The sequence below is a fragment of the Thunnus albacares genome, chromosome 15 (assembly GCF_914725855.1).
Source record: "Thunnus albacares chromosome 15, fThuAlb1.1, whole genome shotgun sequence".
Taxonomy (NCBI): Eukaryota; Metazoa; Chordata; class Actinopteri; order Scombriformes; family Scombridae; genus Thunnus; species Thunnus albacares.
This window is the reverse complement of record NC_058120.1, coordinates 25,725,628-25,743,805: the sequence shown is the minus strand read 5'-3', so window position 1 is coordinate 25,743,805 and position 18,178 is coordinate 25,725,628. Positions and strand designations below refer to the sequence as shown.

The 18,178-nt window shown below is 40.7% G+C and overlaps 1 protein-coding gene across 8 annotated transcripts; it reads left to right on the top strand.

Moving 5' to 3' along the window:
- The first annotated feature begins 705 nt into the window (after positions 1-705).
- jade1 (jade family PHD finger 1) lies at positions 706-17,283 on the top strand. Of its 8 annotated transcripts, XM_044374120.1 has the most exons (13): positions 819-1,090; positions 2,218-2,233; positions 3,680-3,762; positions 4,116-4,259; positions 4,831-4,898; positions 5,661-5,818; positions 6,761-6,945; positions 8,509-8,720; positions 10,092-10,259; positions 10,902-11,018; positions 12,492-13,106; positions 14,324-14,441; positions 15,314-17,283. In XM_044374120.1, the coding sequence occupies exons 3-13, from the start codon at positions 3,714-3,716 to the stop codon at positions 16,375-16,377; spliced, it is 2,898 nt and encodes a 965-aa protein (XP_044230055.1). In that variant the 5' UTR covers positions 819-1,090; positions 2,218-2,233; positions 3,680-3,713; the 3' UTR covers positions 16,378-17,283. The 8 variants fall into 8 exon arrangements, with proteins under 8 accessions (XP_044230052.1, XP_044230057.1, XP_044230055.1 ...); XM_044374117.1 differs by lacking the exons at positions 819-1,090; positions 2,218-2,233 and adding an exon at positions 706-812; XM_044374119.1 differs by lacking the exon at positions 2,218-2,233.
- Positions 17,284-18,178: the final 895 nt, after the last annotated feature.

Sequence of the window (18,178 nt, the reverse complement as noted above, 5' to 3'; positions counted from 1 at the left end):
ACTTTAAGTGTCACAACAGCAACATCCAGCACACATCACACACAACAATAAAATAGTTAAATAGTAAAATAGAAAAAGTTATGATTATACTTTGTGCAATGATTATATACAAAGTACATAAATAAATATGATTTAAAAAATAAAGTAAGAGTAGAATTATTATCATTATATGGTGTGCAATGTGCAATAGAAACATTATTATTATACATTGTGCAAAGCGATAATTCTGTGGTACAATTCTTAACCAGAGTTATTTGATTGATTTGTTGATAGGGTCTCAATATATAGATGATTTATTGTATAATGTGTATGTTTATTCATGACCTGAAATATAATTGAAAATTATTACACTGACTGTTGGAATGTAATAATACTTTGCCTTAAGTGTATTTATTTTTTTATTATTTATATATTTTTTAAATTTATGTATGTATGTATCTATTTTTGTATATTGTCAATGTAGTTTTTATGAATTTTTGAGACAGAGAGAGAGGGAGAGAGAGAGAGAGAGAGAGAGAGAGAGAGAGAGAGAGAAATAAATAAATAAATAAATAAATAAATAAATAAATGAGAAAGAGTGATGAAGCATTTTTCCTGCATTACCTCTCGGATGTCTCGAATCATTAGTACCGGGGGTCCCTGCTGCCCTCCGGCGGCGGAGAGGCGGAGCTGCAGCCCGGGCTGCGGTACCTCCTCCCGGCCGCCGCCGCTCCGTGTTTGTGTATGTGGAATGCGGGTCAAGCGGAACTCACAGCAAAAACTGCGCTTCATATCAAACTCAAACACCGGCTTGCATCGTCCTGACGTGCTCTGTATGTACCGTCCAATTTATTTTCACCTCTACACGGGTTTTACTCATGTGCATATGTGCCAGAATGTTCTTATCGGGCTATTTGAACGACTTTATGTCTCCAGTATGGTCGCACTAGCAGTCCGCTAGGAAGACGCGACATCGGCATTTAAAATGGCGCCAAAGATTAACCTCCGCCAGTGGCTCGCTGGTGAAGCTGCCGCACGGAGCCCCGCAGCCCAGAGAGCCAAACAACATATTAACTAACTGCTTTCATTTATGTGTTGACGTTAATTTCAGGTAGCTTGACCCCTAACCTTTGACAGATAACTGGTGGTGACTGTGATTTAATAACGAGCACCGGAGACGTTAAGTTAGCAGCAGCGGCTAATGCTAGAAAAACAACTATGGTAACTAACGTAGCTGTAAGCAAACAAGCTAGCCGATGTTGCTAACCACCAACGTCACCTAAAGCCAACGTAAACGTAACGGTAAACGTAAACGTTAAGTTAGCAGCATTGGCTAACGCTAAAAAAACAACAACTATGGCAACTAACTTAACGTTAGCTGTCTTCTCTTATTCAGATACATGCTCATGTTTTTAATAGGTTGGTGTTTTAAAGGTTGACGTGCTTTGTTGTTTGTTAATGTATTGGTCAATAAAGCATGAATACAATGTAGACGTAAACGTTAAGTTATCAGCATCGGTTCAATGCTATGTTAGAAACCAACTATGGTAACTAACGTAGCCGTTAGCAAACAAGCTAGCCGATGTTGCTAACCACCAACGTCAGCCAAATCCAACGTGCACTCACGTTACCACGTTTCTAGAAAAAAACGCGCACAGCTTCCATGTGCCCTTCTAAGATTAGCCGTTTTTGCGTGCCACTTTTGCAAAAACAGCATTCATTAAGCTATCGCAGAGGAGCATTTTTGAAAAATAGCATTCTTTCCACTCGGGATGCCGGGTGTGTGCAGGCCCGCGTGTTGCGTAACGGCGGTGGGAGATTAGCAATCAGGCTAATGTTAGCCAGCTAGAATGTGCAGACTTATTAAAAGTTGCAACGCTGCATGGTCTGCTTTGATGTAAAAAAAACAATATTTGCTTGCTTGTGTGAGCACGTTGCCTTGGTAACCGTAAAGGACAGCTGTGCCAGTCTGCTAGCTAAAGTTAGCTGCTAAGTTAGTTAGCTTCTGCTGGAAAAAGGCGTCACACGAACTAGCCTGCTTATAGCCAGACAGTTAGGTTGGGGTTAACTTAGCAGTTTCCCCCTTGAGATATTTCCACTTGTCTGGAGTTTAGGGTCCTTGTTTGTTTGCGTTTCTGCACGCCACAAGCTGAGCTCGCAGCACTGCAACTTAGGCGTTGTTTCCTGTTTTGTTTTGTGTTGCATGTGGCTTGCAACTTGTTGTCATCGCTGGAACAGTGGCTGGTGTGTAAAGGCAAGTTTATTTGCATAGCACATTTCAAAGACAAGTCAATACAAAGTGCTAGACAAAATGGAAAAGAAACACAATATATTATTTATAAAAGGACATTTAAATACAATTAAAGAGTTATTCGAGAGTTAAGAGAATAGAAAATAAAAATAAGCTGAAAAGGAATAAGACAGATAAAACAGGAGAATAAAAGTTAAAAGAGTGCAGTGCATGAAACGAATCGAAAGTCTCAAATTTGAGCAGCAAACAGAAAAGTCTTCAGCCTTGATTCAAAAGAACTGAGTTGATGAAAACAGACTTTTCTCAGACGAGCTGAGAGGTCTGGACGGTTCATAACATAGCAGCAGATCAGACATGTGTACATCCCTGCGGGGTCGGTGTGCTGTCACATCAGTGAGGGTTCAGGTGGAGGTGTGACGAGTTTCTATGTTCCTGTCACACTGTTGTGCTTTGATTTACCTGTCTGCATCCAAGAGCTGATGTTGTAGTATAGTGGAGTTATTCCAAATATTGAGTGGGGTGTCAATTTCGTTGCTTGGCTAGAAACTATAACATAATTCCAGCTGTGGGATTATATTTATCCTAGTGCACATTTGCCATCTTGTGTCAGCATTTTAGCTGTGATGTGAGCCAACTTTTTCTCTTCTGATAAATATTTTATCACCTCAGCTCAGAGTATCTGCAGATACAGAGCACCTTTTCAATACCAGTGATCCTTTTTTTTTTTTACCAAATTTAAATTATTTATAGTCGTGTCTAAACTCCTGTCTCTGATTTAACATGTCTGTATCCAAGAAATGAAGTCTTTAATTCAGAGTATCTGCAGATACTGAGTACCCTGTTTTGCCCAAATTTAAATTATGTATACCTCTGTTTACCTATGAATACTGTGTTTGGGGCTCATTGCAATTATTTATATGTAAGTAAAATGGGACACTGAAAACAGACTCTATAAACTGAGTTGGTGGGCAGCCTTGATAGTAGAACCACAGAATCTTATACTGACATTGACAGAGAAAGTGTATTTAATGTGGATTGATCAAATCATGGACAATGCTCTATCTGCTTTATACCGTCGTTAACTTTGCCTGTATTGATCTGACGATTCAGATCGGTGCATCCTTAAGTGTGAGTGCATTTGTGAATGAATTCGGAACATGTCGGTGGCTGCGTTTATTTACTGTGGAAAGCAACTTCATGTTTAACAGTGTAATTGTGCAGCTTATAAGTGTCCTCTGCTGTGTTGTCATGTCGTCTAGCCTGCCGTGGTGTAGTTAAACCCACTTTCAAATCCTAACTTTGGACTACAATGTCATATTTGTGTTTGAGTCAGACTTCTAATCATCTTCCCCAAGTGTTCAGAGTTTTATTTTAATTTATTGCAGCTATATATCTCGCAGCTTCTTATAACTTCCCTCTGTAACTTAACCTCCTGTCTGGTTTGTGAAGTGTCCCAACGCCGGAGCTCCGCAGACAGACGACGATGAAGAGAAGCAGGCACCTGAGCAGCAGTGACGACTCTGACAATGGAAGTAAGAAAAATATTGTCTTTGCTGACTCATTCTTACCAGACCCAAATATAGACCCGAATGAGGTCAGTCCAACCCTTCCACCTTCCTCAATTTTACACGTGAAAGTGTAAAGCAGTATTATTATGTCATCAGACCAGAGGAAATGCCCTTCTTCCTTAAAATGCCAGAATATGTTATTACATAAAAGTCATGATTCAATGTCTTTACGTTTTAGTTGTTTTCATGTGGAAATGTTGTATATTTTTGTTAGTGAAGGACTATTAACAGCCGTTACAGTTTAGCTTTCAGTTTCTTTGTCAGAATAGTTGTATTTTTCTGAAAATCTTATCAGTAAATTTATACTTCATGTTCAGGAAGGAAACAAAGAGACAGAAAGAGAAAGAAGGGCGGCAGATGGACAGAGATTAAAGGAAAGAAAAAGGAGATCTACAGTTTGAGAAACAGGAGACAGTGTAGGGACAGGAGACGCGTTTGGACCTTCAGAGACATCATGGCAGGTCAGGCAGACAGGCTCAAAGTCTGACCTCAATAGATGATTTCAGAAACACTTTGCAGCGTTTGTTTCGTCCTTCACTAAATCTCAGATGGGTGGGTTTTACCACATTATGCGAAACACTGGGGTAAGTTGTTAAATACAGAAATCAGAAGAAGATGTGTAGATGATTCCATATAATTGTTTAGATTTTCTGATCATCTAATATGTCAGATATGTCACCTGGTGTTTAAACATTAGTGCTTACTGGAAATTGTGTTGGGGGATGTGCCAATGTCAATCCCCTCCTTCTACTGTAAGTGATTGTATAATAAGCTCAAAGTCAAATTAGTCAATAGTAATGAAATGAAATTGAAAACAGAAAATGTCAGTTGAACCGCTTTGACTATTCAAATGAGCCGTACATTCAGTATATTTGCTTTCTATAGTTTCCCCTGTGGGGAAATCCATAAGTTTTGAAGATGTGAGGATGTTCATCAGAACAGCAGCAGCAGCAGCAGCAGTTCCAGTTGCAGCAGAAACAGACAAAGAAGAAATGTGGAGTCCTTTAACACGCTGTGGTGTTTCTCCTGCAGGTAACTCTACCTGCTGGTCGCAGCATTCATCACAGCCCAGGAGAGGCAACGGGCAGAAACCCTCCGAGGTACGTCTGTCTCCACTCAACACTGAAGGACTGTTAGAATTTAAATAACATACAGAATACAGGTCATAGTTCATAAACAACCTTCTGTTCTCCTCTCAGTGTTATGTTTTTGTTTTTGTTTATTAAATTGAGCTCTTAAATGCTCACCTGCCAGAACATTTGTAAATCATCAATGTATTCTGCCACGCTGGACAGTTCGTGCTCTTATCTACTGTACAGTTTATGAACTTGGCCCCTGCAGGCCACTGTACACTCCCTGTGACCGTGAGCCAATCAAATCAAAGCAAAACAATGACTCTGGTCAAAGTAGGATCCTTATTGGCTGGTTCCTGTTTGGCTGCCTGAAAACAACATGGTGTTTTTTTTCCCCAACATGTGCAAACACTGATATGCAGTATCTTTGATTACTTTATTTTAATTGTTTATGTTGTAAAGATAACAATGAACAGATACAAGTCTTCTTCAGATGAGTCAATACTAAAATTTACACTGTTTTTCTGCATGTTTATAGTTTACATAAGCTCCAGGAAAATAATTATTATTCCAGATGAAATTCCATGGCTTCACATTTCACTTCTAAATATTTGCATAAAAGATTTAGTAAACACACGACAGCTTTTGCAGATAATTTCTCATTTTCTCCGACAGCTTTTCAGACATTTCCTCTCTTCAGCCGGAGTGACCGCAGTAATAATTCACTGTCACTTAGTGTTCACAGTCTGAAGCTTTTCTTGTTCTCATGTGGTTGTTTTGTGGCTTTAGGTTTTCAGGACGGACCTGATCACCGCCATGAAGGTGCACGACTCGTACCAGTTGAACCCCGAGGACTACTACGTCCTCGCCGACCCGTGGAGGCAGGAGTGGGAAAAGGGCGTCCAGGTCCCCGTCAGCCCCCAGTCCATCCCGCAGCCCGTCGCCAGGTAACACAACAGGAAGACGCAGGTTCAATCCTGCTTTTTCCCCTCAGTGAGAAATATAAAATCATCCTGTGCAAAACACCTCCAGGAATTAATTAAGATATTAAGTTTCAGTCGATGCAGAAGAGGCTCATAAAGCTCAGACGTTAGCGCTTTGTCTCATAACAGCTTTTCTTTTATTTGATCTGATTGGCTCCCAGTTAGACAGTTTGTTACCCAGCAAGGACAAACTTGAAGACAAGTCAAATAGCAAAACCTGTATGTGCCCAAGTCGTCCAAATAAGTTGTCTACCAGTGTTGCTGCTGGAGCTTGTGTTCTTATCCATAGAAAAGGGAAATTTTAACTGGTATTTAGACATTTCAGCTGGTATTTTTGCACTAAGGAGTAAGCTGGCAAGTCCTTAAAATCCTTAAAATGTTAAAAGTTACCTGGCACCTTGGACCTTTGTTATAGGGTTGCTACTGACACATGCTGATTTTTTTTTTTTAAATAAATGTCAGAAAATACTGAAAAACGGCTGTTATAATTTCTTGTTTTGTCAGCCGAGGACTCGAGGCAGGACTGGTTTTGTGTGACCAACAGTCCCAAACCTGAAGATGATCAATTAACTGTAATTTATGACAAAGAAAAAGCATTTAATCATCACTTTTGAGAAGCTGAAACCAGCTCATATTTGACATTTTAGTTATTTGTGACTTGTGGAGGATATAGATATAGATAAATCCTTCCTCATGTGTCGTCTCAATCTATACGGTATCATATATGATCTATATGATGATACTATATATATATATATATGGTCAGAAAATAACAAAGCATCCCAACATGTTAAAGAGACTGAAATGTTTCATATCCACTGACAGGATGTGTTTGTTTTGAGAATGAACGGATGGATAATGTGTGCAGTAAATGAACTCTCTGGGCCTCCTGTCTGTGCTCTGCAGGGTGTTGGCAGAGAAAGGGAAGGAGGTCATGTTCGTCAGGCCAAAGAAGTTGATCCGGACGTCAGGCACCGAGGCGCTGGGCTACGTGGACATCCGGACGCTGGCGGAGGGAATGTGCCGCTACGACCTAAACGAGGAAGACGTCGCCTGGCTGCAGATCATCAACGAGGAGTTCGCTGAGATGGGTGAGTCACTACACATTTTGTGAGGTATAATTTAGATTTTATGTCCTTTTAAAGATATTCATTATCAGGACAGACTGTGAAAGTGTTATTCTTTCTGTAAGCTGATTATTGTTTTATTGATCTCCACCTGGAAGTTTTACTTTTGGGAGGTCAGGGTTCGTCTCCGTAGAGATTCTGGATGTTGATCTGAATCTTCAGCAGCATGTTTATTGATTATGACTGTAAACTTGATTCTATTATTGACTAGATGACTGTTTTGCTGTTAACTAAGCCAACGTGCTTCATCAGTGTTCTGTGTAGCTCCTCATACGGGTTCAGTCTGCTGAAGGACTGCAACTAACTATTATTTTCATCATCGATTAATCTAATTTATTACTTGTTCGGTCTATAAAAGCGGATCTTAGGGGGATTTGTTGATATTGATTCTGTAGGACTGTGAGCTTGAAGCTTTGCTGAAAAAAATACAGAGAACTCAGCCAAGTTTTCCTAAACGAGCCCAGCTGATGCATCGGTGTGGGTGGTAATATTTCAGTGTATCACAGATAAACAATATCAACATATATGTTGCCCAATAAGTTACAAAAGTTTGGAGGACAAAAATGTGTGTGTTTGATGTGTTTGATGTAAATTAGAGCCATTGTTTGACAAAAAGAAGTGTCAAGTTTATTTTTTCACTGTAAAATGTGCCACACAATCCAAATTTTGGTCTAAAGATGCGACTAAAGATTATTTTTTATTATTGTTTGATCTGCTGATTATTTCCTCAAGTAACTGATTAGTTGTTTGGTCTTTAAAATGTTAGAAAATAGTGAAAAATGACTGTTATAATTTTCCAGAGTACACAGTGACATCTTTAAATATCTTTTTTTATCTGATCAACAGCCCAAAACCTCAAAAATATTCAGTTTACCGTCATATCTGACAAAGAGAAGAAAAAAAAAATACTCAAAGGATTAATTGATTATCAAAACAGTTGCTGATTAATTTTCTGTTGCTCATCGTCGCAGCTCTGAACAACATGAAGTGATCTCAGTGTTTATCTTTCCCGTCTCGGCTTCCCTGCATCTTCTCCTGCAGCTGGAATCTGTTTACATCAGGAATTTTTTGAGGTTTTCGGTTCCCAACGTTTCAGTTTAGATTAGAGACTCTTATTGTTGTTTTGTTTTTCTTTGCTTGATTTATTTCAGGCTGCGTGTTTTGCTTCGACCACGTCTTTGTTTAGATAGAAACTGTTGGGAGTAAATCTCTCTGCAGCTTTGTTTCTGGTGTCATTCTGGTCAGATGAGTCACAGTTAAACCTGTTATTCAGCGTATTGTCAGAGTCAAAATGTCAGCTGCTTAAGAACGGAGGAACGAGCACTTTGACGGGTTTCCAACAGGTGTTAAAATCCAAACATGATCCCAGTGATTTTATATTGTTTCATGACAGCGAGACGGAGAGACGGAGAGTCTGATCTTAACGTCTTGCTTGTTTAATAACGGCCACAAAGGCAACAAGGAAACATAAAATACATGTTTGTCAGAAACAGCCTGAGAGACTTTTTTCCCTCCCCGTGTCTCCAGCCATGCCGCGGCTGGACGAGATCACCATGGAGCGGGTGATGGAGGAGTTCGAACGACGCTGCCACGAGAACATGACGCACGCCACGGAGACGGAGGAAGGGCTGGGCATCGAGTACGACGAGGACGTGGTGTGCGACGTGTGCCAGTCGCCCGACGGGGAAGACAACAACGAGATGGTGTTCTGCGACAAATGCAACATCTGCGTTCACCAGGTCAGAGGACGACACACACACGGGTCTTAAATGAAAATGAGTCAAATTCAGACAAAATACGTAAATGAAGCTGTTACTGTACAGTTTGAAATCTCTGAATACAGACTAATATGTAAACCTAATATGTAATGTGACTAATATGTAAACCGCCAAACCGTCACAGTCCTACTGCGGAGGGAATAAATTCATGACGAGTCAAAACGAGCCCAAATGGTTCTATAATACATCTATCAAGCAGCCAAAAATGACTGCTGTCACTTATGATGACCAACAAGGCAAAAAGACTGAAAGTATCTGCTGGAGCCTGACAGGAGAGAGAGAGAGAGAGTAACTGTGGGACTGATTTACGCTTCACTGGTGTTATTTCACTTTTACGAGAGAAAAGGCTTCGAGGATGACGACTCTCTTCTCGGATTAATAGTATTTTAGGGAAACTTTCCCCAACAGGACGAGTGAGAAAAAAGTCTTTTTTTCCAAAAGCATCTGTCGGAAAAGCTGAGCTCGTCTCATATTCTGACCAATGGTGCTTTATATTAGAGCATCAGCAATAAACAGACATTTTAGCATGTGTGTGTACAATAAAATGTTACTTTATTATCTCTAATAAGCTCATTAAAATATTAAAAATACTACTAGAAATATCATATCATGACATAATCAAGAACATTATTGACTTCAAATAAGACTGAAACATAAATGAAGAGGCAAACCTGAGTGAAATGAATGAAATCCAATAATATACATGAGTAGATTCAGTCTTATGGTTCATTTGTGAATAATAAAAGACTTGGTGACTAAAAAGGACTTTGATACAGCTTTGTATATTCTTACCCGTTCAGTTACATGTTATATGATAAATCATAGTGTTATTTATAATAAATGATATGAGTTGCTTATGGTTTTAAGCTTATTTACTTGTGCAGCTTGTTGCAAAATAGACTGCTGTGTTTGCAGACAAACGTTGTTGCATCCTGTTTACATTTACACACAGTAAAGATGTTAAAAGTTACAGTAAAAGTGAAATATGTATGTAAAATGCTGCTCAATGAAGAGCACACTTCATTCTAGTATATTTTACCCACATATGACTTAAAGACACTCAGAGTCTAAATTATATCTGGAAAAGCGATGATCTGACGTTTTCTATCATCCTCTGCTGTAGTTTTATCAGACACTCACACACAAACACTCCCTCCCTGAAAAAAGTATAATCTTACATTTTATATCAGCCCGTGCTGTAGTTTATCAGACACTCGCACACAAACGCATCCTCCCGCCTCTCCGCGCGTCCTCGTCCGTCGCTGCCGCCGTATTGATTTCCGCTGGCTGTCTGGAAGCTGAGCCTCCCGTCTGTTTGCTTTTCCTCACCAGGCGTGTTACGGCATCCAGAAGGTCCCGAAGGGCAGCTGGCTGTGCCGGATCTGCGCCCTCGGCATCCTGCCAAAGTGCCAGCTGTGCCCAAAGAAGGGCGGAGCCATGAAGCCCACCCGGAGCGGAACCAAGTGGGTTCACGTCAGCTGTGCCTTGTGGATTCCAGAGGTGAAGATGAATTCAATCTTTTTATAATCCTTTTTTTTTTTTTTTTAAATATATACAGTACTGTGCAAAAGATACTCAGCAGGTCGGTTGTTCCAGCATCTCGGAGACGTCACCACAGTTCTTCTTCTGCTGCTTGTGTCTCTTCACGTTAATCCCAGACTGACTCCATGATGTTGAGATCAGAGCTGTGTGGAGGCTGTGTGTGTTTGGGTTCGTTGTCAGGCTGCAGAGTAAATTCGGGACGATCAGACGCCTCCCTGATGGTGTTGCATTATGGATAATAATCTAAACATCTCAACTTTTGCACAACACTGTATATTGTGTTTATTAGACGTGTCTTTACTTGTTAAGAGTTTTTTCTTGTTCTTGATAAACATTTGTTATCTGCTTTAATGTTGTTTCTGGCTGCAGTTGAATCCATTCATCATGATGGATGATATTTTGAAGTTGCTAAACAACTTGGCTGAATTACAGTTGAGCCAGTAAAAGCTGATTTCATCACAGAAAGAAAACAAGAAACAGTCTTAACATCTTATCTCAACATCTACCACTGGTCACGTGTGGATTTTTAAATCAGTCACCGCCGCCTGCCTGCGCTCACGTTTCATCTAACACGTGTCCCGTTATGTGTCTCCCGTGCAGGTGAGCATCGGGAATCCGGAGAAGATGGAGCCGATCACCAACGTGTCCCACATTCCCAGCAACAGATGGGCTCTGATCTGCTGCCTGTGTAAAGAGAAGACCGGAGCGTGTATACAGGTGAGAGTCACCGCTCGCGTTTAACGAGACGTGAAGAGCGAAGCGCGACCACACCTTGTTGGTAAACCGTAGTGTAACTCAGGCGTAACGCTGCGTCTGATCTCCACAGCCGAGGAAGTGAAACAGAAATGATTTCACAGCTGAGCAGGCCGGAGGAGAAACGACGCAGCTGATCAGTCAGGAGCTCTAATAACACTTTTATCTGTTTAAACGCTTTATTATGTTGTAATAATTTAAACTCCTGTGACTGACAACAAATATCTGATCAGTATTAACAGGTAGAATAAGTGAATTATTACAATAGTGTGGATGTATTATTGATAATAATATACTTCCAGCAAGTCTTCATGTCTTTAGTTGTTACAGTATAAGTCTGATTATATTCATTATTCTTCCTAATGTCAACAAAACCATCAATGAACTGATCTACTAAGTATTATATGTGTATGAAAGCCTGATATATCTCATTCCTCTGTGCTGTAGACCTCTGTCGTTGTCCAGAAACTATTTAAATCACATTAATAAGACACAGCGTTCCTTCATGAGCATCAACACACACACACACACACACACACACACACACACACACACACACACACACACACAGAATACTTTATTCTGACTCAGTCCCACACACACACATCGTCCTGCTGCCAGAAATACTCAAACTACTGGAGCAAACGCACTGTTTCCTCCTGTTTGAGTAATTTCTTATAACAGCAGAGAGTTTTTAACAAACATTACTCAGACTATTTTGTTTGTGACCCATTTTTAAAGGGTTTATATATCAGTAGGAACAAATAGTTTTGGGTCCGAGGGCCACAGACACAGTAGAGACGTCAGAAACTACTGAGACATGATGGTCTTTTCACCGGATTTACTGACAATAACTGTAGAATGTCGTCAGCTTTATCCTTATTTATCTGCTGTCATCTTTACCAGCTGGAATATGTTTTTCCTCTTTCAATCATTGTCAGTCACTAGAAGATGAGGAGCGAGTGAATTTAGAAGAGAAGAACAGATTTATGAAGCTGTCAGTGGAGAAATAAGAGAAACAGGATCAAATGTCTTTCTAAAGGTTTCAATAGCAGTGACAAACGTTTAGCCTTCAGTGCTCATTTATAATACACAACATGGATACAAAAATGATATTTTTCTCATAACCCGACACTGTTTAATGTTGGTATTTGATACCAACCTTCAGGTCTGAGCAGGTTTTCATACTCTGATACAGTCATTTGATATTTTGAACTTTGACACAGTTATTACTCAAAAAGCAGCGGTCCTTTTTTCAACTTAATTTAATTTAGCAGCATTAAAAGTAATAATACTGATTTAACAGTTGAGTCTTGAGTCATTTCTTCAACTTGTTGAATGAGATTATGTCATGTGATGATGTATTTTAAAAGGAATGAACAGTGAAAGTAGTTTCATGTTTGAAATTCTAACTTTGTCGTGTGTGTGCGTCCGTAGTGCTCAGCGAAAAACTGCCGGACTGCCTTCCACGTGACGTGCGGCCTCCACGCCAGCCTTGAAATGAACACCATCCTCACCGAGGACGACGAGGTCAAGTTCAAGTCCTACTGCCCCAAACACTCGGGGCTGGAGGGCGCCGAGTCCAGGGACCGAGACTCCGGGGACGAGGAGGAGGAGCGCGTCAAGGAGAGCGTCAGGGACAAGAAGGGCAAACGGAGAGGAAGGGTGAGAGGGGAGGAAGACGCCGCCTCCTCCTCCTCCTCGTCTTTCTGCGTGGCTCCCCAGCTCGCCGACAGATCCCCCGGCGAACCGCAGACGCTCAGCAGCCGCCAGCAGGAGAAACGAGTCAGCCTCCGCAAGCTGAAGCTGCAGGAGATGGAGGAGGAGTTCTACCAGTTCGTGGAGGTGGAGGAGGTGGCGGGTCACCTGAAGATGCCGCCGGAGGTGGTGGACTTCCTCTACCAGTACTGGAAACTGAAACGCAAAGCCAACTTCAACCAGCCGCTCCTCACGCCCAAGAAGGACGAGGAGGAGAGCCTGGCGCGCCGCGAGCACGAGGTGCTGCTGCGACGCCTGCAGCTCTTCACGCACCTCCGCCAGGACCTGGAGAGGGTAGGTTCCCACTTCCCCCAGAGCGAGACCCCCAGGAGAACAGAGAGGAGCAGACGCAGGAAGGTGGAGGAGAAAAAACCATCAAGAGAAGGATAATTTTCTGATGAAAAACACCAAAAAAACCGTTTAAATAAATCACGTAAATACTGAGTGCAGTGGAACAGTTTGTTTGTAGATAAGATGAGATGAGAATGATTTTATTTATCCCCAAATCAGCAGCACATAAAAACAGCTGACGAGGTGGAAACAGTTAAACTACGGTTATGTAAAACAAATCAATTAAAAACTAAAGCGATTATATAGATAAAACCTCAGAATATCTGACGGTAATGTGTGCAAATACAAAAACAACTCTGTTAAAAAAACATCAGTGAGTGTCTGAGTCATCAAGACTCACGCTGAAGTAGATAATCAATCAGTCGATTGAATCAGAAAATTAGTCAACTCGCTATTCGGTAAATGTTTGTCAAGTCAAAATGGAAAAACTTTTACTGGTTCCAGCTTCTCACATGTGAGAATCTGCAGCTGCTCTTCTGTAATATGTTCATTTACTGGATGTTCTGTGTTGGTTCGACAAAACTGACTATTTTTCACTATTATCTGGCATTTTGTTGTCCATATTTAATATGCAACTAAAAATTGATTGAACAGCTTTATTGATTACAGACTCTGCATACAGTGTCTATAAAAATGCTGCTCAACAGCTTGAGAATAAATAAAACATGTAGAAGTAAAGAAAAACAAAGTGTTGTGGTCATATTAACAAATGCTCATTACACTGTAAGACAGTGCTGAGAAAAGCAGCAAGTTTTCATATTTGACAAGCTGGAATCTGGATGTTGTAGTTCCAATATGGAGGATAATCTGATAACATGTTAATCTTATGCTTGTTTTTTTTAATACTGTGAACTTCCAATACTTTTATTAACACAAAATAGAAGCTACAATTTCATGATTGAAAAGGAGAAGAAAAGTCTGTTATTACCTGATATTACCTGCCTTCCTCATCTGTCTAAACAGCCACTTCTAGTCTGTTTCACTGGCCTGGATGTGTGCTTAAAACTTCTCAATCTTAATTTATTTCTTTCTCTGTGTGGTTTCTCAGTTTTGGCTCCTTCAGTTTAAATGTTGAACACAATCGTCTCCTCCTTTTATTGTTGTAATCTTTATCCTTGTTGTTTTAATCGTGCCAACCTGTTTCTGCTCCTCCTCCTCAGGTGCGTAACCTGACCTACATGGTGACTCGGAGGGAGAAGATGAAGCGCTCGTTGTGGAGAGTTCAGGAGCAGATCTTCCAGCACCAGGTCCGACTGCTCGACCACGAGCTGTTCACCGGTGAGTCAACGGGAGTTCCAACATGACACGACGGCCGTGTGCTGAATTATTTTCATTAAAGCTCCACAAATCAATACTTTCTATATTAACAGAGGATTAAATGATTAGTTTAATGTGAAAGGTGTCGCTCACAGGGACAAACCCACCAACTCTATGAAGCGTCTTAGCGTCTTTTAGCTCCTAGTTTTGGTTTCACGGTGCATAAAACTCACTATAAGCTTCCTGCTCTGCACCAAACAGCAGACAGAGACCAGCAGGTGCAGAAAGTGGAGCATTCAGCAGCTGAAGAGTCAGATATTTTTCTCTGGAGTTGGTGGAAGTCAAACCAGAGCTAAAAAAAAAACCCCAAACACTTCAAATGAATGATGTGTAAATAAACTGTCAGCAGTCGTGTTAGTCATGTCTGTCAGCTTGTTGTGGAGTTTTTCTTCTTCACAGCAGCCAGAATGATCAAATAATGCAGCTCAACCATGATACATATCAACCATTTATATTAGAAAATATTGATATCATAAAGTCAACAAGAAGCTGGAAAACACCCAAATTTTAAGTTGACATTAAACATTTAAACTTGCAATTATGGTCAAAATCATTATTATAATATGAATATCTTTTGATATATAGCGTTATACAACAAATGTATGTAGACTGACACATCTGATGTTTGAAGCTCAGCTGTGTTTCTCTGCAACGAGCTCAATACTCATTTTAGTTTCTAATTACAGTTTGAAACAGCAGCTCACTACATGGAGACATAAAACTTATAAAGAATCTGTAGAGTAATAACAGGATGTTATTACAGTATGATTCCCCTGAAAGTGAATAAAGGATCATTTTAAATGATTGATTAATTTGGTTTGTGTGTGTTGCAGGCGATCCATCTGCCAAGGATCTAGAGAAGCTCTTCTCTCTGGGCTGGTTATCCTCTCAGGGCTCCCAGTCTCGCTCCTCCTGGAGCCATTCTGGACTCAAGACCAAACAAGGGTCTTTAAAGCAGGAAAAAAGGAAAAGCAGCAGCGACAGAAAAGGCCTTTCTGACTCACCGCACACTTACAAGAAGGACAATCTCAGCAAACCACTGGAGACGAAGGATAGTAAAGGCTCCCGCATCAAGGACTCCGAGCCCTCCGAGGCCACGAGCGACGCCAAAATCCAAAACTCTGAGAACCACGAGGAGGTTCAGTACCCAAAGCTTCTGAAGCAAGAAGGCGTTCAGGAAACGGTCGCCGTCAAGCTGCACAAACTCGAGAGCAGGAAAGGTCTGAGGAGGGAGGCCCCGGGGCCCGAGCACGAGGCGCTGGCCAGACGGAAAAGGGAGAACGACCAGGAGCAAGAAGAGCGGAGGAGGAAGAGGAGGAGCGAGGGGACGGAGAGCTTCCCCAGCCAAGTGAAAAACAGGTTCGGGTTGAAACACCTGGAGAAAACGGTGTCCATCAGGCTGGTGGACATCAGAAACTCAGACACCGACGACTACTTCCTAGATGAAGGAATGACCAAAAGACGCCCCGCCTCTCTGGATGCAACGACTAACACTAAACTCAACAGAGCTAACAGGGTCGCAGACGCCGCCGCTGCCGCCAAAGCCAACGGTTGGCTGAGGAAAGCCCACGCCGCCCAGGCGAACGGGTCCGTTGGCGGACACCTTAAAGACTGGGGGAAGTTCAGGATCCCGAAGAGGAGCGAGAAGCCTCCGACGATGAAGGCGCCGGAGCAACGCAAGCCGCTGCTCCGACCGCTGACCAACACGCCGGAGCCGTCGTACCCGAGAACCCGGCTCCGCACGGGGACGGAGAACGACGGGTTCGACTCCAAACCGGGCGACGGCGAGGTGGAGCCCTGCTTGAAGCGGTGCCATTCCCACCAGCTGAGGGGCGACTCGTCCCTCAGCCGGCGATACGGGTCTGACATCATCCGCCGAGGCGTGCTGGCCTCCTGATGGCGCTCCGGTGTCGAGCCGGAGCAACACTTTGAATAAGCTGCACTGTGTTAGTCGGGGAAAGAACGACGGTCGCTCTTTGTACCTTTATTTTTCTTGATAAATCATAAAATGCCTAGATTAAAACAGAGCTGATATTTATTTTTTATTTGTAACATATGTAAAACTGGGAAATATTTTACTTTGTACTTTATTTTGAGCTAGTTTTAATTTTTTTTTTTTTTTTTCCTCAAAAGTAGAACGATGTCAAGTTGCCACTTAAATGCTCGCTCAGATATTTACAAGCAAAAGCATCAAGTAGGGAGACGTGATTGTTGCTCGGGACCATAAGCTTGCAATGTAATTTGTTTTTTTTTTTTTTTTGACTTAGTATTAAAACTCGGCCAGGAGTCAGTTGCACTTAGTCGTAAAAAAAATGCTGAAACACAGAAATCGTCATCCTGAAAATAGGAACTTTTTAATCAAGCTTTTCATCTGACGTCAACAGATAAAAACAGGAAGTTAAACTGCCCCTTTTTATCTCTCGCCAGCTGTCATCATCTTCATCGGTCTGTCTGTCATCAGGCTGCGATTGTTAAACATTTACAACCTGGGAATCCACACAAAAAAAAAAAATTATTAAAAAAAAAAAGGAATTCTGAATGATGTTTTACTTGTCATCAGCACTTAAGTGTAATTGAACTGCGATATTGTATCCATCATGTGCCTAACTTTTATTTGAAGCGTTTGCACTACGAGAGGACGGCACAGGTGTGAGGTATGACTAGAGTTATTTTTACACTGAAAAAAAAAAAAAAGCGTTTTTGTACCCTCGGCCGCTGCTGTACTACTGTTATGCAAAATGAATCTTGTTTTTTTTTTTTGTCTTTTTGTCTGAAAGAGGAATAAAAACTCTGCAGGACTGAAGTCTGTGATCTGTGTCTGATGTTTTGCTTCTTACTGGGAAGGTTGCTGGTTCCAATCTGCAGTAGAGTTTTTAATGATTAAAATGAATGTTTATCTTTTTAGGCACAGAATTAGCAACAGTTTAATGTTGGTAAAATATGTAAGTAGCTGATAGATTTGCTTCACTCACCAGTCAAAAAAACAACAGTAATCTATTGAGTAGCTGGTAAAATTTGAACATTTACTAGACATTTGGCTGGTGGATAAAAAAGTTAATTTTGCACCATTTTTAGGTGTAGAAAAATGTAAAAACTTTTTCAATGTCTTGCTTTGAGAAAGATAGAAAAACATGTTTGTTTTCTTATTTAAGAAAAGAAACCAAAGTCTAAATACAAGCAGAACAAGAACAACAATAACTGTAATAATAAATAATGTCATAAATTAAATCAGGAACAACCAAAACAAACAGTATTGATCTCTAGTATGAATCTGGTCACTACAACGAATCATGGTCAGTTTTAGGTTCGTCTTTGCAAACTTTCCAAGTCACTTTTAAAACTTAAACAATGTTTAAATTTGAGTTCAAGATCCAAATGTTTTTCCAAAAGAACATTTTGAAAAAAATTTGGGGGAAATTTCTAAGTAAATGATGAAAAGTACATACAGGCTGTTAAATATTGTACATGTACCCATTAAAAACGTATAAGTGTAGGTTTAATGTTAAATGTTGGATCCAGCAGATATATAATATATTCCGTATAAAGGTTTTTCTACATTTAAATACATTTAAGGAAAATGTAAAAGTTAATAGAGATAAAATGGTTCCTTTTAATTGAGGAGGAAAGCGTCAAAACAAAAACAAAGCTAAATGCAATTTCGCAATTTTGATGTGAATTCAAATTTCTAATTTATAACA

Bases quoted from the DNA above. Each gene is read 5' to 3' on its own strand.
- jade1 (XM_044374116.1), top strand. From the start codon at position 2,183: ATGTGGCTTGCAACTTGTTGTCATCGCTGGAACAGTGGCTG. The intron at 11,019-12,491 runs GTGAGAGTCACC...GTGCGTCCGTAG, and splicing joins AGACCGGAGCGTGTATACAG to TGCTCAGCGAAAAACTGCCG. The intron at 14,442-15,313 runs GTGAGTCAACGG...TGTGTGTTGCAG, and splicing joins CGACCACGAGCTGTTCACCG to GCGATCCATCTGCCAAGGAT.